The 25,989-nt window shown below is 43.7% G+C and overlaps 1 protein-coding gene across 1 annotated transcript; it reads right to left on the bottom strand.

Moving 5' to 3' along the window:
• Positions 1-720: 720 nt before the first annotated feature.
• LOC136464429 (TORTIFOLIA1-like protein 3) lies at positions 721-5,159 on the bottom strand. Its single transcript, XM_066463381.1, has 5 exons — positions 4,246-5,159; positions 4,025-4,154; positions 2,643-3,181; positions 1,630-2,018; positions 721-1,242 (listed from the first exon to the last, which is right to left on the bottom strand). Exons 1-5 carry the CDS (start codon positions 5,026-5,028, stop codon positions 1,233-1,235), a joined length of 1,851 nt encoding a protein of 616 aa, XP_066319478.1. The 5' UTR covers positions 5,029-5,159; the 3' UTR covers positions 721-1,232.
• Positions 5,160-25,989: the final 20,830 nt, after the last annotated feature.

Raw genomic sequence — 25,989 nt, 5'->3', positions numbered from 1 at the left:
TCTATCAAAGTTGGATGTGGTAGAGCACTTCTTGAGAAGATTCACCAATTTTGGTGAATCTTGATCAAGATGGACCAATTTGGTGGAGCTAATTGAGTGGAGCAGATCCACTGGTGGAGTTAGAGGTGCTTGATATTTTTTTTGGATTTAAATTTTGTGGATCTGGATCTAACTGAGCTGTCCGAAACGTGCCCTTATGAGCGCTTCTTCAGTTGTTCAGCTGTTCAGCGAGGAGGTCTTTTGCGTCGTTCGCTCTTTTGCGCTACTCCAGATCTGGAATGGACAGGACCATCAGTACTATGGCAGGTCCATGCGGCCGCTTTCTACGCCTCCATCCCTTATTGGGCCGTATCGAAGGGTTGTTTAGATGTTTGTACATCGACTTGGGTCAGAGTTGGAAATAGGATGGGCCCAACTCATCCCCGGTTGTTCTATCCAAACACCTGATTAAAGTAATTACCATTCTTACTTGACTGCCTCTTGCCGCAGATGCAGATGCAGATGCATGATGTGAATTGCTAGTTACTGTAGTCAGAACTATTGCAGCCGCGGCTCCTTTAAGCAGAAGCGAACACACATTTTTGTGTTCTTGTCTTGGGTTTTTTTTTTTCCTCTCGTCCTCTAATAGACGATTTTGTGTTTGGAATTCTGTTGCGAGTATGTTTCGTCAGAGTTTCTTCCACCCTCTTATTTTTCTTCTTAATACTCAAGTAAAAAGCACACTTTGGAATCATGGTAAAGAAAAGATGCTCGCGAACATTGAAGCGCTTTATCCGGCCTATTTACAAGACGCATCCATAGTTCCGTAGGATGGTGATACATTGTGATTACGTCCTATTGCAAAGCTAGTTGTTTCTCTAGTTACGATATGACAAACACAGTGGTCGTTCTAATGCCAAACCCAGTGTAGTCCAGGACTTCAGGGGGGCCTTGCGTGATTGCGTCGGTGTCAAGCGAGGCTGTCTCATCAAGAAGCCTCCCTGGCGATCCACCTCAAGATGTGAATGCAGCATAGCATAGTACCTCAAACAGTTAGCTTTAGAGTGACTCCCATAGAGCCCATAGTTCACGCGCACGCCATGCTTTCAGCTCTAAAGGGGGAAAAGCTTCCAAAAATGACAACGCCCATTCCTTAGAAAAAAAAGGTTGCAGTGGAGAAGAGAACTACAGACGCCTCCATGACAATAAGCAAACTCGACCAGCTCACTTGGAACAGAATGTCTTCATCATGCCTAACCCATCCTGAGTAAATTAGGTATGAAGATATTAGGTAGCAAGTGGTTGAGAGGAAAATAATAATATTATGGAAATATATATTGCAAATGTAAATGTAGGTTGGTGGGAAATGAGAGGGAAGCCCCACCTGTCTTAAAAGAGAAAGATACTCAGAGATGCATTGCATATTAAGAATTAAGAATTAAGAATTAAGATGGACATCATAACTTTAAAATCATACCAATGTATTATGTATGAGAAGTACTACCTTTATGTTGCATTGTTATTGTCAGCTTCTAACTTCAGTAATCTATTATTGGGAATATCAGATTGTCCTAACAACCATATCTTCTGCAACTGAACTATATGTATACAGAAAAAAGATTACCAGAATTTTCATTAACAAAGAATTACCTTGACTTTTGTAAAGTTGTATCCTTCTTCCTGCCTTCTTGAGTAACCATTGTTTTCCCTACAGATGAAATGTTTGGCTCGGCTAATGGGTTTGTGACAAACCCACCCTGAAGCCCAAACTTCTGTCTCTCCCATTTGTAAGAAGTTCTGCTCTCGTCTGAGCTGTTTGCTGGGTCTGAGGCAGAAAACCTTGAGGAAGACCTACCACCAGTGTGCCTTCTCCAGAATTTTGGGCTCAGAATGCAGCACGTCTTTACATCAGGCTCCCTGTTTGACATCCTTCCTGAAGAGAAGGCCAAATCACGAGAGATCTCATCCAAAGCCATCTCCAGCCCATGTACTCTTGTCTCCAAAGAATTCATACCATTCTCAGACTTTCCCATAAATTTCTGATAAACAAAAGGGATAATATATTTCAGACTCACTTCCAGTAAATTTCACGATGACTAATACCTATATGCTAAAACGTTTTTTTTCATGTTAAACGTTTTTTTACATGTGACGATACGGAACGTTAATTGCACATGGCAGGTGCAGCTAAATCAGCAAGATGATAATATGCATGCCTTCATGTCACTACTAAAATATTTGTGCATGGTTAAGTTTAGCAATGTAATGTTATGTAGGGAACATGGATAGCAACATGACATGTGCTACTATATGTATATGACAACGTCTTGACTTGGAATAATCATGTTCAAATCTGACCCAACGTGTCACTGATACTGAGAAGTTAATGTTGGATGGAAACATCAATTTTTAAGTAGCAGTCCCTTTCCAGTATTCTGAAACAGGAGCTAATATTACCCTCTTCTTGTATCCAGAAACCAAAATACCCACTTCCAGCATGGACTAACTTACAGTTACAGAATGTTTTCTCTGGTATAATTTAGTAATCAGGGGAGAATTTAGTAATTATTTATTTCTGGAAGAAACGAGTAATGGCTACAAGCCATACAAGTCTGGCAAGAGAACTGTAAAATATAAGAACTAACTGAATAGAGGAAAATTACCTGGAGAAGATCCAGTAAACTGCTTTGCTGATTTTCAATCTGAAGGAGCTGCGTCCTTATTTCTGACAAGCTCTCATCCTTGTGAACTGCATACCTTTCCGATCCACCTTCAACTTCTGAAATCTCTTCCAAATTACCACCGCACTCGTACGGAACAACTCGTGACCCTGTTTTGTGTCCAGCCAGCTTGGCCGACCTATCCTCGCTGCCTTGGAAGAGTGTCCTCCTAGCCTCCAGCCTGTCTCTCACATTGCCTCCTTTCAGTAGCTTCTCCTCCGTCACCACTTTGATTGGGGTAGCATCTGGAGCAACAGCAATCTCAACCTTGTAGTCACAATTATTTGCTTGGCGCGCTTTGCGATATGAAGGCGGTGACAGCTTCTTGTTCCTGATGGATGAAGGACTATTTGTTTTGGTGACACTGGGTGACACATCAGGCGGAGATGATCTGCTCACAGGTAATCTGCTCCTCCTTGTTGCTGATGGAACTGAGTTTGAGCCCAGCGAAGCAGCCGGATATCGCCCATCACTTGCACTCCCTGATTAGTTACAAGATAAATTATATATAAAAAAGAAATAGGTGTAGCATTTTACCCAACTATTTTTTTTGAAGGCAAAAACTGTGGGGGAGATCCCCACAGCACTTCATTTTTCATTATATAAAAAGGGAAATACTTACAATGGGTGAAAGAAGGAACACTTCATTGGGAACATATCTGGTGTAAACCAACCACCCCGTGCAACCTTGGAAACTGTGAATCTGGATCACAAGATGCTAATCCAATGGACAGGGTTAGAGGGGGCAGGGGTATTGAAAAAATGGCCTGCTGGTGGGGGGCTTAAGCGCAAAATCTCACATTTAATCCTGTCCATTGGATTGGCATCTTGTGATCCCGATTCGTAGTTTCTAAGGTTGCACGGGGTGGTTGGTTTGCACTAGATACGTTCCCCACTTCATTTTACCCAACTATTCATCAATACTTTGTCCTTTTTTGGTTCGCGAAAAGATTTCTCAAAAAGTGCTACAGTACCTACCACGTCGAATCTTGCGATACGTGACTGGAGCATTAAATGTAGACGAAAAAAAAACTAATTGCGCAGTTTGGTTGGAAATTGCGAGACGAACGTTTTGAGCCTAATTAGTGCATGATTGAACACTAATTACCAAATAAAAACGAAAGTGCTACAGTAGCCAAATTTCCACTTTCCCCCCACTAAACACGCTTTATTAAGTATATAAACAACAAGAGACTCTTATGTGGTTCTTTACCTCTTGCAAGAATGCAAGGTATACAAAAATAAATTTACCAGATCTGTACATGCAGAACTAGTAGCAAGTAGCCAAGTACAGCTAAAACTACGAAGGGGATGCCCCTCCTCACCTGTAAGAGAAGATCTTCGTTGTGACTGGGACGCTGGTGGCGGAGCGGAGGAGCACTCGTCCTCTTCAGCACCCGGGATCTCCTTCCACGCCTCAATCATCCGGTTCATCGACTCTCGCACAATCTTGACCTGCATTGAAGCATTTTGATACTCAGCCCCACAGTCAGATCCAAACAAAAAAAATGACAACTGTAAGATCCGAACCAAATTGATGACCGACCTTGTCAAACCTTCTGGCCTCGAAGAAGGTAACGCAAGAGGATTTGTAGGTCGTGAGAAGATCCGTGTGCTCTAGGGCCAATGCAGCAAGCGCCTCCGCCGCGGCCTTCCTCGCTGCCCAGTCATCGCTAGCGATTGCATCGCGGAGGCACGGGATGGAGGCGGTGACTTCGGCATCGCCGGCCATGGCCGCGGAGGCGCCGATGAGGGTGATGAGCGCGGGCTTGGCCTTGAAGGCATTGCTGCGAAGTAACTTGAGGAGGCGCGGTTGGAGCTTGTGGAGGTAGGAAGCGAGGTCGGCGGTGACGGCGGACGCCTCGACGGCGGCGGCCGTGGCGAGCGCGGCGGCCAGCTGCGCGCACTGGTCCTGCTCGTGAAGGAGCGCGTCCGTGAGGGGCCGGAGCGCGGCGGAGGCGGAGGCGGAGGCCGCCGCCGCGGCGCGCGCGGTGTCGACGAGCGCGGCGCGGACGGAGGAGTCCTGGTCCCGGACGCGGCGGAGCGCGGCGGCGAGGATGCGCGGGACGAGCGGGGCCACGGCGTCGCGCGGGTGGGACGCCGCGACGAGCGCCAGGGCGCGCAGCGCGTGGCGGCGGAGCGGGGTCTTGTCGGTGGGGCGCGCGTCGGAGACGGCCGAGACGAAGGCCGCGAGCTCGTCCGGCTCGAGCGCGCGCGCGATGGCCTCGAGCTCGGCGGCCGCCATGGCCTCTGTGTCGCGGTCGGAAAGCTTGAGGAGGCAGCGGTTGACGCGCTGCTTCAGCGGCTCGCGCCGCGCTGTGGTGCCCATGGCTGGCGCGGGAGCCACGAGCGGTGCCGCCGTGTTGTTGCTCGGCTAGTTATTGGCCGGGCGGGGTGGGAGTGGGACGTGGGAGTTGGGAGGCGGCACCGCGGCGTGGAGTGCCATGGAAGCTGCCTAGGCTACTGGTGAACTTTCTCTAATAGGTGCCGGTGCCGGGCCCGGGTCGGGGTCTACTGCTGCGCGCGTTTTCTTGTCTTTTTTTACTTTTCTTTTTCTTTTTCTTTATGTGACTGACATGGAAGAGGTGAACAGCAGCTTTGTAGGTAGGTATCAACCTCAGTAAACTACCAGCTCATACGTAAATACTCCTTCCTCACGAAATAAGGGTGTGTTTAGTTGGGAAGGTAAAAATTTTTGATGTCATATCGGATGTGTTGGAAGGATATCGGGAGGGGTTTTTGGATACTAATAAAAAAACAAATTACAGAACCCATCAGAAAACTACGAGACGAATCTATTGATACTAATTAATCGGTCATTTGCACATGCGGGTACTGTAGCACTTAAGGCTTTTCATGGACTAATCAGGTTTAAAAGATTCGTCTCGCGATTTCGTCGAGAACTGTGCAATTAGTTTTTTTTGTCTACATTTAGTACTCCATGTATGTGTCCAGACATCTCTTTTACTGTAAGAGGCAAAAAAATTTTGGAAACTAAATAGGGTCTTAGTTGGGGAGGTGAAAATTTTTGGATGTCACATCGGATGTGTCGGAAGGATGTCGGGAGGGATTTTTAGATACTAATAAAAAAACAAATTACAGAACTCATCAGGAAACTGCGAGACGAATCTAATGATACTAATTAATCGGTCATTAGCACATGCGGGTTACTGTAGCACTTAAGGCTTTTCATGGACTAATTAGGCTTAAAAGATTCGTCTCGTGATTTCGCCGAGAACTGTGTAATTAGTTTTTTTCGTCTACATTTAGTACTTCATGCATGTGTCCAAACATGCTCTTTTACTGTAGGAGGCAAAAAATTTTGAAAACTAAACAGGGCCTAAGTCAATTTCTAGCTATGTAACTTATACTCTCAAAATACTTCCTCCTTTCTAAAAAGAATATAATTTTCATTTCTCAAAGAGTTAAATAATTTTTAAATAGAACTAAATCTAAAATATTTATTAGCATTTATAATACCACATAGATATCATCATACTAATTACGAGATATATTTTTATGACAAATCTAATTAAAGACAAATGTTGATATTTTCTTACCAATCTAGTCAAACTTTCACATTCCAAATAGGATCTTAACTTTCACATTTTTTTTCTTGATTATATGATCTTGGCGAGAGCTGAAAGATATGTTTAAGTTTGCGTTTAGGATATATCGTTCGTCGAGGAAAAAAGTCCCGCTCGATGTTTGTGTAGTAACATAGCATTCTCTAATCTGGCCGATGTTTTTTAATTTCCCTAAAAGCAAAAGAAAAGAACTCAGGTGAACAATTGTGTGCATGCTAGTGACACCTGTAGTCTCTGTAGATACCTATCGGTGCGTGTTTAGTTCGAGAATTTTTGAAATTCAGTTACGGTAGCACTTTCGTTTTTATTTGGCGATTAATGTTTAATTATGGACTAATTAGATTCAAAACATTCGTCTCGCAATTTTCAACCAAACTGTGTAATTAGTTTTTTTCGTCTATATTTAATGCTCCATACACGTATCGTAAGATTCGATGTAATGACTATTGTAGCACTTTTTAAAATTTTTTTTTGGAAACTAAACAAGCACTCAATCAGACCAGCCATAAAGACAAGAAACACTAACGCCTTATTCGACTGATTTGCATCCCTAATAATTCTTGTGAGAGAACGTCTCACTACGTCGTGCGTTGTCTTGGAGTTGACACGATCATGATACAACTGGTCTGCCCTGCCCAGCGCCATATGTGGCCCATCACTCTGAAGAGGGGGTCTACCTCCGTTTCTTCATCAGAGAAGGTGGGAGAAAAGGATCTGCTACTGGTATTTTATTAGTATCTGCCTATCTGGCACATGACCCTAAAATGGATTATGTTAGTTGTAATGCAGGTGATTGGAATAAAGCATATTAATCGAAGTAGCAGACTCCAACTAATGATATGGTTCCTGGACCAAACCAAAGGCATTATGATGCAACAATCCAATTATGTTAGGAAAACAAAAGAGGATCAGAAAATGCCAAGCAGCTTATTTAGTATGATTGATCTTGACATAGCAACATATGCAGTTTAGATGCGATCACCAAATTTCGGATTTTTTATTTATTACCCATGCGACTACCTACCAAAAAAATTGCACCCTAAGAAAAATATCCAGAGACACGCGGGGGGCTTACCATATGGGAGATTTTAGCGGCCCCTTCAATACTTTGTGTCAGGGTGGCTGCAGAGCACTGTTTCATGCAGGGTATGGTCTCTGATACAGTGGTTTTGACCTGTGAGCCATGCCTTGCCTTTCTCCGCACGTCTTTTGGTTCCTTCCGAACAGGGTCTCCCGGTCGGATGGCTCCAGTCGGCTCTCAGTGCGCCAGTCAGAGAAGGGCGGTGAGCAGGGTTCCCATGAGCCACGGTCGTGGGGTCGGAGTCGGAAGCAGCGTTTTGGGCCAGGCCTTTCGATTGGAGAGACTGTTTGGAGACGGCTGATGCCTGAAGCGAGTGCTCCGGTCGGAGAGGTGGACCAAAAAGTTGACGAACGGGCACTTGTTCCTTTGGGTAGACCTTCCGATCGGCAACTGAACTGCCCTTCCGGCCCGTTGTGTTTTACATTTTTGGGCTGACCCATGAACTATATATTATTCTCCTGAGCCGAGCCCGGACGCGGAAGCCGGTCCTCGAGGGACCCCGGGTTTATGAACCCGACAGGAGCCCCCGAGCCCCCAGGCGATTTGAGCCGAATCGTCCAGAGGATTTTTTGTCTTGCTGGCGGGTGCGCGCGAGTGCACCCGCGGGTGTAGCCGTCGAGCCCCCGGGTGGTTCGGGCGGAACCGGCTGGGGGGGTTCTTTGTGTTGTGTTTGTGGCTGCGCGTGTTTTGAGTTTTAAGATGTAATTTTGTTTAACCATGGCGTCGTTGTGCAGCCGAGACGCGGGGATTGGATTGAGACAGAACTTATTGATCCTAGCATCGGTGCGCGCCGGGGATCGGGTGAGGAAGTTTAGTTTGAGACAAGCCCTAGCGTCGGTGCGCACCGTGAACGGAGAAAGCTTAGTTTTGGATGCAACAGAGTTCGATCTTTAGCGTCGGTGCGCGCCGTGGGATCGGATAAGGTGGAGTCGCGAGTAGACCCAGGCGTCGGTGCTCGCCGTGGATCGAGAGAGTTAGTTTTAGTTAGTGAAGCCGTTACGTGAGTTTGGAGTCGTGGTCCCAAGAGCCGTAGCCGGATGCCGCCGATCCAGTCGACGCAAGTTCGGAGTCGCGGTCCCAAGAGCCATAGCCGGATGTTGTGGGGGTATTAACCCCTATACCCTTACGGCTAGGCTTGGGCCGGCCCAGATGAGGGGGTTTGGTCCACTAGAAGACGACGCGCGGTCCGGCTAACCTGTTCAGAATCCCGCGCAAGGAGTCAAGGCAGATTTGGAGATCAAGCAAGATCCTGGTCGGTTAGAATAGGAATCCTTATCTGGCCACCTATGGCAATTGTAACTGGCTAGGATTAGTTTCCAGATCTGTAACCCTGCCCCCTAGACTATATAAGGCGGGCAGAGGACCCCTCTAAAAAACATCTCTCATTGACATACAACAATACAATCAGACGTAGGACGTAGGTATTACGCCTTCTCGGCGGCCGAACCTGGATAAAACCTCGTGTCTGTTTTACGTTACCATCTTTTTGTGGCTTGCGCATCTGTCTGCCGACAATCTACTACCTTGGGCATACCCCTAGGTAGACTGTCGACCATATTTCGTCGATAGTGGCGCGCTAGGTAAGGGGTGTACGTACTGCTCTCCAAGCGAACAAGATGGTCATCATCCCCGGCTCTATGGCTACGCCGAACGACGTCACATTTACCGTCGGCCAGATCACCTGGACCACTGGCTCCGACGACTTTATCGTCATGACCACAGAGGAGGCGCGGATTCAATCTACGTCAACCACTGCTTCACCTGCATCGGCTACGGCTCCGACCACGATGGGAATGGCTTCGACCATGGTGGATCTGGCTCCAACCATGGTTGATCTGGCTCCGACCACGCCCGCATCATCTTTAGCCACGCCGACAACCCATCGTCCGCTTCCTCGCTACAAAGGGAAGCAGATCGACAACACCGACCTACTTGGCTCCATCGATCGGGTCAGCGCTAAACTTGCTGAAACCATAGCTCTGGTAAGTTCAATTCAAAGTCAACCTAATGAGCAGGTAACCGCTACCCACAATAGATCTACCCGACCAGCTCAGGCCAGTCGTCCTACATGACTCGGTACGGATCTCGTGGTCACATCTACTCCTGAAGGGCGCTCCGCTCATCGCTGGCCAGCCTCCGCGATGGGTCTCCGGCTCTCTGAGTACGAAGCCTCGACGAAAAACTACTAGGCCTAGCCCTACGGCCTGCGCAACTTCGTCAACATGGTCCGGATTGAGGATTATCAAGAAGGATCCGTCCACACAGTCTAAGAGGGTGGCTCCAGCTTCTCGTCTGGCATCGCATCTAATGCCTCCGTCCATACCGAGCTCTAGCATCATGACGATGAAGGCATTGAATACGATCTAGATATCCCAGACCATGCCCCGAGGTTCCCACAATTCCCGTCTTTCCCACCAAGGCAAGGGGGCTTGATCAACGTTGTTAGTAATGACGAACCACCGGTAGTTGGTGAAACAGAACAAGAAAGGCTTGCACGCGAAGCACACAACATTGACCGGTTTAATCATCGACAAATTGAAGCCGAGGCAGAAGAGGAGGCCCGACGCATAAGGGTCTAGCCACGTGACCTTAACAATGCTTTTGACAGGGTGGGTGACAAGCAGGTCTTCCAGACTCTAAGCACCAACGTAGCTGTTGCTATGGCGATGATGCAACGACTACCCAACACCCTAGAAACACAGGCAGTTCGTGATGATATACAAGCTTACCTGATGGCTACTATGGCCCAGACCACAGAGATTGTAAATCAAGCCCGGGCTCCATCCGTCTTAGTCGAATCAAGCCATAGCAGCCAGTACTCAAGTCGCTCACAGCCGCCCAACCAACATGGCTCACGCAACAATGACCCATCAGACAGCCATCAAGGCGGAAATAGTGGCCATGATGGTGGTCGGGACGTTAATCGCTGTCGGGAGGACAACCGCCGCGATGTTCGGGACGACAACCGCCGAGACAACCATGATAATCATCGCGATAACCATGGTCGCAGGGTTAATCAAGATGGCAACCGAGATCGCCGTGATGGCAACAATGATCTTCGCCATTACCTCAGAGGATGTGATCTACGTGATCGCATCAACCAAAGAGCCAACGATCGTGCATCCCACGAAAGCTATCGCCGTATGGAGTATGATACTACCCACGACCCTCCGGGTTTGAAGCAGTTTACTCTGCACCTTCGCCAAGTCATATGGCCCAAGAACTTCAAGCTCGAAAAACTCTAGAAGTGCGATGGCAAGGAGAACCCCGAATTATGGGTCATGCTCTACGAAACTGCATGCAGATCAGCCATGGCTAACGAGCACGTCATATCTAACTACTTCCCAGTCGCTGTCGACCATGCAGGTCACCAATGGCTGGTCAGCTTGCCAGCAAACTACTTTGATTCTTAGCAAGAGCTTAAGCAAGCTTTCATCGACAACTTCATTGCTACTTGCGAGCAACCCGGCAACAAATATGATCTGCAACGGATTCGAGATTGAAAAGATGAGCCACTATGCGAGTACGTCTGGTGTTTCTCGGAGATGCGTATGAAGGTCCCGTCAATCTCCGACAACGAGGCAATCAAGGCTTTCATCACCGGTCTTCGCTTCCACGATGCCCTATGGGACAACCTCCTTTGCAAGAGACCTAAATCGGTCACAGCACTCCTGGCCACTGCTAAGAAATATGCGGACGCCGACGACACTAAAAAGATAATTATCGAAGAAGCAGCAAGGGTTCCATGCTTCGACCACCCCCCACACCGTGACGACTACCGCGACAACCGTGGTCGGGATGACAATTTTGACCGCCACAACCAGCGCAACGACTCCCGCGACCACCGTGACCAACGTAATCAGCGGCATAACCACCATGATGATTACAGGGGCAAGCGTGCTCAGGAAGACGACGGCGAGGTCAACACCATTAAAAAAGGTGGCGGACATCATAACTACGAAGAAGACTATGCCAAAGCATTGAAAGGGCCTTGCCAGCTCCACCCCAAGTCAAACCATACCATGGAGAATTGCCACGTTCTTAAGTCTATCTACACGCGTCAACAGGCTCCGGATACGTCCAACAAGCCTAACGACATAGGGGAACAATGCAACAAAGACAACGATGATGAAGATGCAGATCCCCGTCACAAGTACGTTAAGCCAACCGATCGCGTCCACACCATCATTGGAGGCAAAGTGTCCATCGAGACCAAACAAGAACACAAGCTGCTCGCCCACGCTTGCTTGAATGTGGCCAACACCGACAACCTCGTCGCTGATCCACGGCTCCCTCCTTGGTCTCACCGCAAGATCTCCTTCAGCAGAAAGGACCAATGGGCGACAATACCAGAGCCAGGATGTGTGGCAGAACCTCATAAATTATAGGACCCACATGCACCTATCACTGTCCAACAACCTCTGACGACTATGCATATGTTCCTGGTAACTTAAGAAGACTATCGGGTGTCCTCGGAGAACCCTGAATCATCCACAATTTCCAAGCAGGATCACATTACAGAGTCAATGCAGTATTACAATATTTATTCAAATAACTACACCAGAGTAAAAACAACGGAAGTCTTACAATAACATAATTTACAAAACAGTAGTTTCAAACCTCACAACTAAGTTCGATGATTATTACAAAACAAAATAGTGGAGTGGTATTATAATATAATACAAAACACAAAATGAAACTGCCCTGCCCAAGGGCCACATATTTACTTCTCATCGTCATCACAAGGAACAACCGTCATGCAGCACGATCCAAAATAGATCTGCTCATGAGGCTCACCTGCAACAAGGGTCAACGAACCCTAAGTACAAAAGTACTCAATGAGACTTAACCAAAATAAAAACTGATAAACTCAGAAATGCAGGCTCAGGGATTCAAGGTATGGCTTTATCAATAATCAAGGTTCTTTTGCGTAAAAGCTCTTTAACAAAAATTCTTTATATCAACATTTAAAACTTTATAAGAACCACATATGAATCTGCCATAATCCGTAATGAGATCATGAACTTCATATCCAACATCTTCTCAAACCATCCTTAAGTTTTAGGTATTAAACTACGATGATGAACAGTGAGTTGAGTCTCCATAACCGAGGAGCAACGATGATTCGAACCGATTATAACCCAGCTAGGGATTCTAGACCACATGACATATGCAGGTCCCCGACCTACATATACCAACCTACCCTTGGATCCTCTAAACAAGAACGGGTCTGTGCCACCCGAGAACATAGTACTCCACCAATCGAGCCCATGGCCACGTGGGTACACGCTATTCCCGCCATCTCTCCACTCACAGTGCGCGAGTAGCCATTCTCGTACTAGAATTGCCAAGTTAAGGCTTACCGGAGTATGTGGTTAGTACTACAAATTCTCACCTCATGTAATTCAACAATGGACGTGTCTTAATCGACACAGGCGGAAAAAAACCCGCTCACAAGACCTCCATGTCTTATGGCTCCCATACACCGAGTCTGCCCGGTCTCGATTTATTACTTCACATTCTCATATTTCATGATAACATAAGTAACCAAAGATCCATTTAAAACTCGTAGGTGACAGGTAATCACCCGGCTAAGCATGACTAAGCATAACTAGACATTTACGACGTAAAACTGGCAACAAGGTATATACGGAAAAACAATGTTGGTAATGCATCAAATAGACTTTTACTTAACTCCAAATCACTTAATGCAGTAAAGAAAAGTAAAAGCAAAATTAATTTGTAAAACACAAGGTAGGCTTGTATGCATCAGGGGCTTGCCTTCGTTGACGGAAAAGTCTGATTCCTACGATGTTCCACAAGTATTCGATCCAACCTCAACAGATGGACTAACTTCCTCAGCAACTTCATTAACTATCACGTGTTCACCTTCATTCACTACACATAGTAGCAATACCATGTTTAACATGATGCATAATACGAAACATGATGCTCGATGATGGATGCAAAAATTAACAATTCGAATACAACTTTCCTTCGTGGTACAGTTGCAAGTCAAACTAACCAAATCTTTTTCGTACTACTTACATCAAATGCCAAAGATCATTACCAACTAATGACCCAAGGACATCACTCAATCAAAAATTCAATCAAAACTTAAATCATTAAAAGTTACTATTTGCTTTTATGAATTAATTATTTAATTAAGAATTATGAAATAAATCAATTTGTTCCTATTGACCCAAAATTTTTTGTAAATGTTCATTACATGATAAGTAAGTGGCAAAACAAATTTCATAATTTTTGGACAATTAAATAAGCCTAGAAAAATCATGGAAATCCATTTATTAATAAATTGAGCAATTTTCATCATATTCAAAAAGTGCTGAAAAATAACATTTCATATTTTTCTTAAATAATATACATCATAGAGGAGTCACACAAAAATTTTCATAATTTTTTGGAGCTCTAAATAATTCTACACAAAAATAACAAAAACAAACACTATTCATTCAAATCTGAAAAACAGAAATTTATTTTGACTACGCAGTCACTGACATCGGGTCCCACATGTCATCTTCAACCTCCAGCGCTGACTCTGGTGACACACGCACTGACCGACGATTCCTCACCGCCGGTGAGACCAACAACGACGGCGAAGGTACTAACATGATCACTACATCACGGTGCATCGATTTGTGGCACAAACGTGACCGATTACTGCCTGGACCGAGCACTTCGCCGATCATGGCGGCCATGATGGCGCTGCGGCGCTACGCTAATGACGTGAGACTTGTAAAGCTTAAATAGAGGGCCCAGGAAGCACCAACAGCTCACCCCGAATGAGTTGGAGTCAAGAGCCAAGCCGGATGACCAATAGAGGAGCTGGTCGACGTTCATAGCAACCACGGCGGAGCAAGCCACGATGATGGCGATGTTCCGGCTACTGTGGTGGACAAAACGGTCAATCAACCGGGCACAAAGCACCATGGCATCACAAAGAAGCTAAAACAAGGCTTCACAAGGTCAGAGGCTCACCGTAGAGCGCTGGCCACGACGACGCAGCCACGACGGAGATGTTGCCGGCTGCGAGGAAGAAGAGCATGGTCAGCGAGTTCCTGGCGGAGTCAAGCGTCAAGGATGGTTCGGCTGAGCATGCAAGGAACCAGCAGAGCTGTGGCAAGCGTTACCGAGGATTGGAGGGTGCTATAGCGACGGCAAAAGCTCAACGGAGTAAGACTGCGGCGGCAGTGAAAACAGAGGAAGAAGAAAAACAACGACGACGGCGTCTCGGTACTTATAATGCGGCTCAGAAGCTCAAGGAAGCCATGATGGAGTCTTTCCCCGCGCCAGCATGACACCACGAACGGCCATGACATGCCTGGAAGCAAGCCGAAGGTCACCGGCGGTGTAGCGAGAGCGGTGAACACTGTTCACAGTATTTACAAGATTGCCATTCTCTTTAAATCCCAAATTACTCCCAAATTTGTGTAACAACTCAAAAATCTCCAAAAATAAAAGTTGTTCAAAATCAAAAGTTCTACAACTTTTCTTTTATAACCAACCCTAATTCGGTCTACATTTTGAAATGAACTTTTGAATTCAAATAGGGAATATTTAACGAATTACGTCTTTTCGAATTACTCCAAATTTTTCATAACAATTTTGAAAACTCCAAAAACAAACTTTGTATAACTTGACAAACTCTACACTTTTGCTTTTGGGCTCAACCCCAAAATATGCTTAGATTTTGCAATGAATTTTCAGGGTAGGATTTAAATACTGAAAATCAGGGTTTCCACGAAAATTCAAATCCAAACCAAATTTTTACTAGATTCAAACAATTCAATTCAACACTCATAACACAAATGTAAACTTGTTTTAGTGAATGCATATCAAAGTTTACAATATGACCAAATGCCTTGCAATGCATATAATGACATGTCCTGTTTTTAATATTTAAACACCCAGGGTGTTACAATCCTTCCCCCTAAAAGAAATCTCGCCCCAAGATTCAAAGCCATAGAGTAAGTAATAGAAAAGGAAATGTGTCAGTCTAAAAACATTCAAAACTTGTCCATAAAACAGCTGAGGTTCCTTTACAAACATGATTGGTAACAACATAGTGCACTAACATTATTCTATATTGCTGCAAGAAACTCTGAAATTTTTTCTAACAAGTAATCTTTAGATTCCTAAGTAGCTTCTTCTTCTGAATGTTGATTCCACTGTATTTTATAGAACTTGATTGTCCATCTTCGAGTAACATGATCTTTCTGATCCAAAACTCGGATAGGATATTCAGAATAAGTCAAATCTAGTTCAAGTTCCACTCCTTTAACCTCAACATTCTGCTCAGGCACTCGGAGACACTTCTTCAATTGAGAAACATGGAACACATCATGCACAGCTGCGAGATGTTCAGGTAATTTCAAGCGATATGCCACTTTTCTATACCTCTCCAAAATTTGATATGGTCCAATATATCAAGGTGCCAACTTGCCTTTAACACCAAAACGGGTAACTCCCTTCATTGGTGATACTTTCAGATATACAAAATCTCCTTTGTTAAACACCAATGGTCTACGTCGTCTATCTGCATAACTCTTTTATCGGGATTGAGCTATCTTCAAATTACTTTGTATTTGCTTAACCTTATCTTCTGTTTCTTTCACAAGGTTAACCCCAAAGAATCTTCTTTCTCTAGGCTTAGACCAACTCAGCGATGTTCTACACCTACGACCATAGAGTGCTTCAAATGGAGCCATTCTAATGCTTTCCTGATAACTATTGTTGTATAAAAACTCAGCCAAAGGCAGACATTCATCCCACTTTTTGGAATAGTTAAGAACACAATATCTTAACATATCTTCAAGTACTTGATTGACTCTTTCAATTTGTCCATCAGTCTACGGATGATAAGCTATACTGTACAGAAGTTTGGTACCTAATGAAGCATGTAAGTGTTTCCAAAAGCTGGAGACAAACTGTGTACCCCTATCTGACACTATGGTCTTTGGTACTCCATATAAGCTCATGATTCTTTCTAAATACATCTTGGCATATTGGATCATAGGATATATAGTCTTGACAAGAAGAAAATATGCTAACTTAGTGAGTCGATCTACAATTACTCATACTGAGTCAAATCCCTTTGATGTCTTGGGTAGACCAACAATAAAGTCCATACTTATGTCCTCCTACTTCCAAGATGGAATAGGTAATGGTTGTAATTCACCAGCAGACCTCAAATGTATAGCTTTCACCTTTTGACAAGTATCACACTTTGCTAAATATCTAGCAATCTCTATTTTCATTTTAGTCCACCAGAATCTTTGCTTCAAGTCATGGTACATCTTGTTGCTTCCCGAATGGATAGATAACCTAGTAGCATGTGCCTCTTCTAGAATTGACTACCGCAACTCAGGAACTTTTAGTACCACCAGGCAATCCTTGAACCATAGCACACCTTCATCATCTATGCTAAAGCATTCCGCTTTTCCATTCTTGACTCTTTCCTTGACATGGGCTATACCCTTATTTTCCTTCTAAGCAGCGATAATCTGGTCTCGAATAGTGGCCTCAACAGTTATGTTGGTCAAACTTTCTTGTTGAATCACCCCTATACTCAACTTTTCCATCTCTTGGCATAAAGTCAAACCCATTGTTCTTACTGCCAGACAATTGCAATAACTTTTGCGACTAAGGGCATCTGCAACCACATTTGCTTTACCAGGGTGATAATGTACTTCCAAGTCATAATCTTTAATTAGTTCTAACCATCTTCTTTGTCGCATGTTCAACTCTGACTGAGTAAAGATATACTTTAAGCTCTTGTGGTCTGTATAAATATGGCACGTATTACCAAGTAGGTAATGCCGCCAAATCTTCAGAGCATGAACCACAGCTGCTAACTCTAGATCATGAGTTGGATAGTGTTCTTCATGTTGCTTAAGTTGCCTGGATGCATAAGCAATGACTCAGCCTTCTTGCATCAACACACATCCAGTACCAATACCTGAAGCATCACAATAAACATCAAACGGCTTCTCAATATCAGGTTGGGCTAATACTGGTGCAGTAGTCAACAATCTCTTCAAAGTCTAGAAAGCCTCTTCATAATGAGATGACCAGACAAACTTTACTTAGTTCTTCAACAATTCAGTTATGGACTTTGATACTTTAGAGAAATCTAGAATAAACCGACGGTAATACCCTACCAAACCCAGAAAACTCCGAACTTGATGAACTATGGTTGGCGGTTTCCACTCAAGCACATCCTTCACTTTGCTGGGATCAACTACAACTCCTTCAGCTGACAAGACATATCCAAGAAATTGCACTTCCCTAAGCCAAAAATCACACTTGCTGAACTTGGCATATAATTGATGTTCTCTCAAGCGGGTCAGAACAATTCTGAGATATTTCGCATGTTCTTCCTTATTCTTGGAATATACTAGAATGTCATCAATAAACACCACTACAAACTTGTCTAGCTTAGGCATGAACACTGAATTTATTAGATACATGAAATGAGCTGGAGCATTTGTCAAATCAAAAGACATTACCAAGTATTCATATAATCCATATCTTGTGGTAAATGCCGTTTTGGGAATATCTTCAGGCTTTATCTTGATTTGGTGATATCCTGACCTCAAATCTATTTTGGAGAAAACTTTGGCTCTGGCTAGTTGATCAAAAAGCAAATCTATCCGAGGTAATGGATACTTATTCTTGATGGTCACTTCATTCAATGGACGATAGTCGACATATAACCTTAGGGTCTCATCTTTCTTTTTCACAAAAATTACCAGACATCCCCAAGGTGATGAACTAGGTTGGACAAACCCCTTCTCAATCAATTCTTGTAACTGAGTCTTCAACTCGGCCAATTCCTTAGGTGGCATCCTATAAGCTCTCCGAGAAATTAGAGTTGTTCCAAGTTGCAATTCTATGTTAAACTGGACATCCCTATCAGGTGGTAGCCTGGGTAAATCTTCAGGAAACACATCAGGAAATTCACATACTATCAGGATATCTCTAATCTCTTTGACAGCAGTTGCACAAACCTTGCCCACTGATCTTCTTAAGGTTGGAAGTTGGATGAGAAGTTGAAAAGTACTATCAGGCAAACTTACCCTTAAAGTTCTATTCAAAGCATCTATAACAGCCTTATGCTGATACATCCAATTCATTCCCAAGATTACATCTATATCCTAATCCTTAAGGATAATCATGGTAGTGGGAAAAATATACCCACCCATGTTTATGGGTACCTAGTATATCATTTCCTTAGTACATAGACATCCCTCGGGCGACTATATAAAGAAATTTTCCTTTATTGCCCCAATTGAAATTTCATACTTCACGACAAATGTGCTATTGATGAATAAATGCGATGCGCCAGAATAAAAAAGTATAACTTCAGGGTGATTGGCAACAGGAAACATACCCATCATCATTGGCTCTCCTTCTAAAATTTCTCCAGCTTGAATATAGAACACCCGTCCTGTTTTCCTCTCATCTTTGCCCTTCTGAGCATTCTAATTGGGGTTCTTGTTTGGTGCATGACCCTGTTGTTGATTGGCAGGGGCCTTCTGATAATTTTAATTAGCCTGCCTAGGATATGGACATTTCCTGGAGAAATGACCAGTCCTTTCATAATTGTAACATAGATAGTTGTGACCCTGAGACGTTGGAGCATTGCCACTAGGAGCATTGGTCGACTATGAATTCGGGTAGGTTATAGCAAGACAGACATTTGACTGTTGCCTAGCTTGAGACTACGGCGGACGATAAGGAGGATGATTATGATGTATTGGATGATAAATCATCCTCTGCCTCTTCTGATTTCTCCCAAAAGATCCAGATGGCATACTCTTTTTCTTTTTTAGCTCCTTATGCTGCCGATACTTTGCCTCTGAAGCAATTGCAATATTTACTGCCTCATGGTAAGTGACATTGGTACAAGTGGTCATCATAGTCTGCAATTTGGTATTTTGACCTCTCATAAACCACCTCTTCTTCTTGGCATCAGTATTGACATGTTCAGATGCATATTGTAACAGGTGATTGAATCTTTCCACATACTGCATCACTGTTTGATCTCCTTGTTTCAAAGCAAGGAATTCATCCAGCTTCATAGCCATAACTCCTTTAGGGATATAATGGGCTCTGAAGGCAGTACGGAACTCAGCCTAAGTTATTAGAATGCTAGCTGGTTGCATAGCCACTAAGTTTGCCCACCAAGCACTTGCTGCTCCTCTAAGTTGCTGAGCGGCAAACGCAGGTTTCTGATACTCCGTGCATGGAATGAGATCAAATTTCTACTCTATGGTTCGAAGTCAGTCATCAGCCTCTAATGGTTCATCTGCCTTAGTGAACACCGATGGTCTTATGTTTGTAAAATCAACATATGTAGCCTCCTGTCTGTTATGGTGGCGACCATAGTTTCCGTGCATCTGATTCTGATTACTCGAAGCTATCTCATGAAGCAAACGAGAATTTTCAGCCGTCACATTGACAAGTGTGGTTGTAGCATCAGCTAGATTTGTTGGACCTGTTGGCGGATCTGGAATACCGTCCTCATCTTATGAAGTTCTAGGAATATATGAACCCCACGTACGACGCATCTGCTCATAACAAACCAAACTTTATTCACAAGTCTTTATTGAATTGCACCAAAGCTTACTCCAAACACATTACATAGAGTTTACTAATATAAACACAAACCCGCAAGTACCTAAACAAGACTACATAACTTAACTAGAACTAACTTTTATACAACTCTACTTCTTTCCTTGATTACTTCAAACTTCAGGCTCGGTATCCATTTCGGAATTATTACCGCCTTCATCATCACTTTTATTAACCATTACTAATTCTTCAGGATCTTCTTCTTCTTCCTCTTCCAATTCGTCATCATCGGCAAGGATGACACCGGGGTCCATTGCATTAGCTTGGGGCTCATGATTTGGATTTAGTAGATTGCTAAGCCTATGAACTTCCTCATGCAGATAGGTATTATGTTCTTCTAAATCTTCTACATAGAATTCTAGCTCATGAGTTCTAGCTCTAGCTACATTTTCCCTATGCCAAGCTTCATTCCTTCCCTCCACCATATGAACTAACATGCGTTCACAGTTCCTGTGCGTGGTGGTGAGACGCCTCAATTGATCCTATAATTCTCCTACCTGTAGAGCATCCAAAGCCCTATCTCTAGTAGCTTGTGCTAACTCTGCAGAAATCATCTGTATCTCTACCTGGGGATTAGGCCTAGAGCTGCTACTGCTAGCACTGTCATTTCTAGGGGCACGTTGGTGACGAGGAACTCCTTTGGGTCCAGTGGACTTACGGGGTGTCATCTTGATACGAGCCATACTGTGGGAAGCTAATTTAATCCAAGTAAGATTATTTGATCAAAGTCTAAAGAGCAGCTTATGATGAATTAAATTACTCAAACTAGACTCACTACTCAACTCCAGACTCAGAGGTGAAGGAAGTAACTAGTGAATTATTCATGATGCATGAATCGTTCTTACAAACAAAATCATCAAAGTTTATCATACACATAAACAACATTTGTTTTTATATAGGGCATAGTAAGATTACTACTCCACCACACAAAACCTTTTTAATTAAATAAGGAATGGTGAGAAAGAAATAAGATAAGTCAGAAGCAATTTGGACCAAATTAACAAGTTAAGTTTAGTAATCCCAATTCATTTTGAAGTTTTTGTAAAACAATACAACAAAAACCTTGTAACGATCGCTCTGATACCATTCTGTGGTAGAACCTCCTAAATTATAGGACCCACATGCACATGTCACTGTCCAACGACCTCTGACGACTATGCATATGTTCCTAGTAACTTAAGAAGACTGTCGGGTGTCCTTGGGGAACCCCAAATCATCCATGATTTCTGAGTAGGGTCACATTACAGAGTCAATGCAATATTACAATATTTATTCAAATAACTACACCAGAGTAAAAACAATGAAAGTCTTACAATAACATAATTTACAAAACAGTAGTTTCAAACCTCACAACTAAGTTCGATGATTATTACAAAATGAAATAGTGGAGTGGCATTATAATATAATACAAAACACACAATGAAACTGCCCTTCCCAAGGGCCACACATTTACTTCTCATCGTCATCACAAGGAACAACCGTCATGCAACACGATCCAAAACAGATCTCCTCATGAGGCTCACCTGCAACAAGGGTCAACGAACCCTGAGTACAAAAGTACTCAACAAGACTTAACCAAAATAAAAACTGATAAACTCAGAAATGCAGGCTCAGGGATTCAAGGTATGGCTTTATCAATAATCAAGGTTCTTTTGCATAAAAGCTCTTTAACAAAAATTCTTTATATCAACATTTAAAACTTTATAAGAACCACATATGAATCTGCCATAATCCGTAATGAGATCATGAACTTCATATCCAACATCTTCTCAAACCATCCTTTAAGTTTCAGGTATTAAACTATGATGATGAACAGTGAGTTGAGTCTCCATAACTAAGGAGCAATGACGATTCGAACTGATTATAACCTAGCTAGGGATTCTAGACCATATGACATATGCAGGTCCCCGACCTACATATACCAACCTACCCTCGGATCCTCTAAACAAGAACGGGTCCGCGCCACCCGAGAACACAGTACTTCACCAATCCAACCCATGGCCACGTGGGTACACGCTATTCCCACCATCTCTCCACTCCTAGTGTGTGAGTAACCATTCTCGTACTAGAATTGCCAAGTTAAGGCTTACCGGAGTATGTGGTTAGTACTACAAATTCTCACCTCATGCAATTCAACAACGGACGTGTCTTAATCGATACAGGCAGAAAGAACCCGTTCACAAGACCTCCATGTCTTATGGCTTCCATACACCGCGTCCGCCTAGTCTCGATTTATTACTTCACATTCTCATATTTCATGATAACATAAGTAACCAAAGATCCATTTAAAACTCACAGGTGACAGGTAATCACCCGGCTAAGCATGACTAAGCATAACTAGACATTTACGACGTAAAACTGGCAACAAGGTATATACGAAAAAACAATGTTGGTAATGCATCAATTAGACTTTTACTTAACTCCTAATCACTTAATGCAGTAAAGAAAAGCAAAAGCAAAATTAATTTGTAAAACACAAGGTAGGGTTGTATGCATCCGGGGCTTGCCTTCGTTGACGGAAAAGTCCGATTCCTACGACGTTCCACAAGTATTCGATCCGACCTCAACAGACGGACTAACTTCCTCAGCAACTTGGTTAACTATCACGTGTTCACCTTCGTTCACTACACATAGTAGCAATACCATGTTTAACATGATGCAGAATACAAAACATGATGCTCGATGATGGATGCAAAAATTAACAATTTGAATACAACTTTCCTTCGCGGTACAGTTGCAAGTCAAACTAACCAAATCTTTTTCGTACTACTTACATCAAATGCCAAAGATCATTACCAACTAATGACCCAAGGACATCACTCAATCAAAAATTCAATCAAAACTTAAATCATTAAAAGTTACTATTTGCTTTTATGAATTAATTATTTAATTAAGAATTATGAAATAAATCAACTTGTTCCTATTGACCCAATTTTTTTTAAATATTCATTACATGATAAGTAAGTGGCAAAACAAATTTCATAATTTTTGGACAATTAAATAAGCCTAGAAAAATTATGGAAATCCATTTATTAATAAATTGAGAAATTTTCATCACATTCAAAAAGTGCTGAAAAATAACATTTCATATTTTTCTTAAATAATATACATCGCAGAGGAGTCACACAAAAATTTTCATAATTTTTTGGAGCTCTAAATAATTCTACACAAAAATATCAAAAATAGACACTATTCATTCAAATATGAAAAACAGAAATTCATTTTGACTACGCAGTCATTGACATCGGGTCCCACTTGTCATCTTCAACCTCCAGCGCTGACTCCGGCGATGCGCGCGCTGACCGGCAATTCCTCGCCACCGGTGAGACCAACAACGACCTCCGGTCCTCACTGCTCGTAGAGAATATGAAACTCTCCTACTTTACATTACAGCAACTAATCGGGTGGTCTCCACTGCCATGGTGGTCGAGCGTAATGAGCCTAGCCATGCCTACAAGGTACAATGACCAATCTATTTCATTAGTGAGGTACTCAATGAATCCAAGACCAGGTACCCATAGATTCAGAAACTGATCTACACCATACTGATAACATCCCAAAAGTTGAAACATTACTTCGACGGATATCGTGTGGTGGTCATGACCGAGTACCCTCTGGGAGACATCATTCACAACAAGGATGCAAACGGGTGCATCGTCAAATGGGCAATGGAGCTATGCCCTTTCTCCTTGGAATTTGCAAGCCGTACTACAATTAAGTCTCAGGCACTTATCGATTTCATCGTTGAGTGGATAGACTTAAGCACACCCGCCTCTCAGGGGCCCGATGAGTATTGGAAGATTTACTTCGACGGCTCTCTCAACATCGACGGTGTAGGAGCAGGAGTCCTTTTTGTGTCACCATCCAAGGAGCAGCTCTGGTACGTCCTCAGGATTTATTTCCCAGCATCTAATAACGCCGCCGAGTACGAAGCACGCCTACATGGTTTGCACATTGCGGTCGAGCTCGGTGTCAAACGTCTCTATGTCTATGGAGACTCAGCTCTGGTCATCAACCAGCTCAACAATGACTAGGACACGACCAGTGAAAAGATGGATACATACTACAAATCGATCAGAAAGCTGGAAGGCAAGTTCTATGACATCGAGTACACACATGTGGTCCAGGACAAAAATCAAGCAGCAGATGTGCTGTCAAAGTTAGGATCATCCTGAGCCAAAGTCCCACATGGCGTATTCATTCAAGACCTGCTCACGCCTTCCATCGAAGAGGAAGACCCCACGATCGACAAGCTTCCAGACCAGCTATTGGTGGCTATGGTTCCGGCGTCAAGCACCATCGAGCCACCTTCGACTACCAATGAGTCCGATTGGAGAGTACCTTTCATCAAGTACCTGACAGATGGCAGCGGTTACACTGATTGGACAGAAAACAAACACCTAATGCGTCGCAGTAAGCAGTACCTACTTGTCAATGGCAAATTATGGCGAAAGAACACAAAGGAGGAAATCTTGATGAAGTGTGTAACCTAGGAGGATGGCAAATATCTCCTGGACCAAATCCACTCTGGCTTCTACAGCAACCACGCGGCCTTGAGAACACTAGTTGGCAAGGCTTTTCCGAGTAGGGTTCTATTGGCCGTTAGCTGTAGCCGATGCAGAGAAGCTAGTCCGCCATTGTGAGGGTTGTTAGTTCTTTGCCAAGAGAATCCACGTACTAGCACACGAGATCCAGACAATACCAGCCTCTTGGCCCTTTGCATGCTGGGGACTGGATATGATCGGGCCCTTCAAACTGGCTCCTAGGAAATTCACATGTGTCTTTGTGCTGATTGACTAATTTTCTAAGTGGATAGAGTACATGCCTCTGGTACAGGCATCTTCGGAAAAGGCTGTCACATTTATTGACCAGGTCATCCACCGCTTCGGCATACCCAATAGCATCATCACTGATCTAGGTACTCAGTTCACCGGAAACGCTTTTTGGGACTTTTGCGATAAAAGGAGCATAGTAGTAAAATATGTCTCAGTGGCGCATCCTAGAGCTAATGGACAGGTCGAGCGGGCAAATGGTATGATCTTGGATGCATTGAAGAAGAGGATGTATAGAAAAAAGACAAGGCTCCCAGAAGATGGCTCAAAGAGTTACCAGCCATGGTCTAGGGCCTCAGAACCCAGCCCAGTCGCAATACCAGCGTATCACCATATTTTATGGTTTACGGCGCTGAGGCAGTGCTCCTAGCAGATATAGCCTTCAGATCAGCACGGGTAGAGAACTTTGACAAAGACAAGGTCAATGAAGTGCGGGAGCTAAAAGTGAATAGTGCAGAAGAGAAGTGGCTTGATTCTTGCATACATACAGCCAAATACCTTGCTGTTTTGTGCAGGTACTACAACAATAATGTTAAGGAGCGGTTCTTCATGGTCGGGGACTTAGTCCTGAAGTGGAAGACGAATCAGGCTGGTGTCCACAAACTCGCAACTCCATGAGAAGGGCCCTTCATGATCAAGGAAGTCACATAACCTACGTCTTACAGGTTAGCTCACCTAGACGGTACGGATGTACCCAATTCATGGCATGTCGACAAGCTTAGGCGTTTCTATGCTTAACTACTAAGATATGTACTCCTCTTGTACTTTCGATTTAATTCAATAAAGATATTATGATTTCTCCGACCACTCTAATGTGTCACTTCAAAGTCTATGGTTATTCTAACCTAACCAGTCAAAATCGACCACCATTCCTTCCTGGGTTTTCGGAGCAGGCCCTAACTCCGGTTCCTCCCAACACGTGCATGGGATCTGCTCTCTACGCTACGGGTGATCGGTAGGTCCCCTCTAGTTTGACTTGTCTACGTCTATGTGTGCACTGGTCATGCACCTCACACTCCGACCACATGGCAAACCAGGGCTGTACAAATCTTTCAGGATGACGTGTCGACTAAACTGGTACAACTAAATAGAACGCTAGCATGTTCTCACTTAGTTACACCAACACGAGTTCC

This window comes from Miscanthus floridulus, chromosome 7, assembly GCF_019320115.1.
Source record: "Miscanthus floridulus cultivar M001 chromosome 7, ASM1932011v1, whole genome shotgun sequence".
In the NCBI taxonomy this organism is placed as follows: Eukaryota; Viridiplantae; Streptophyta; class Magnoliopsida; order Poales; family Poaceae; genus Miscanthus; species Miscanthus floridulus.
This window is presented reverse-complemented; position numbering and strand designations above follow the sequence as displayed.

What these genes read in the sequence shown, in the direction of transcription:
- LOC136464429 (XM_066463381.1), bottom strand. Translation starts at nt 5,028, where the DNA reads ATGGGCACCACAGCGCGGCGCGAGCCGCTGAAGCAGCGCGTCAACCGC. An exon ending in ACGAAGATCTTCTCTTACAG is followed by an intron (nt 3,182 to 4,024) that starts GTGAGGAGGGGC and finishes GTAACTAATCAG; the next exon opens with GGAGTGCAAGTGATGGGCGA. An exon ending in GTTTACTGGATCTTCTCCAG is followed by an intron (nt 2,019 to 2,642) that starts GTAATTTTCCTC and finishes TTTGTTTATCAG; the next exon opens with AAATTTATGGGAAAGTCTGA.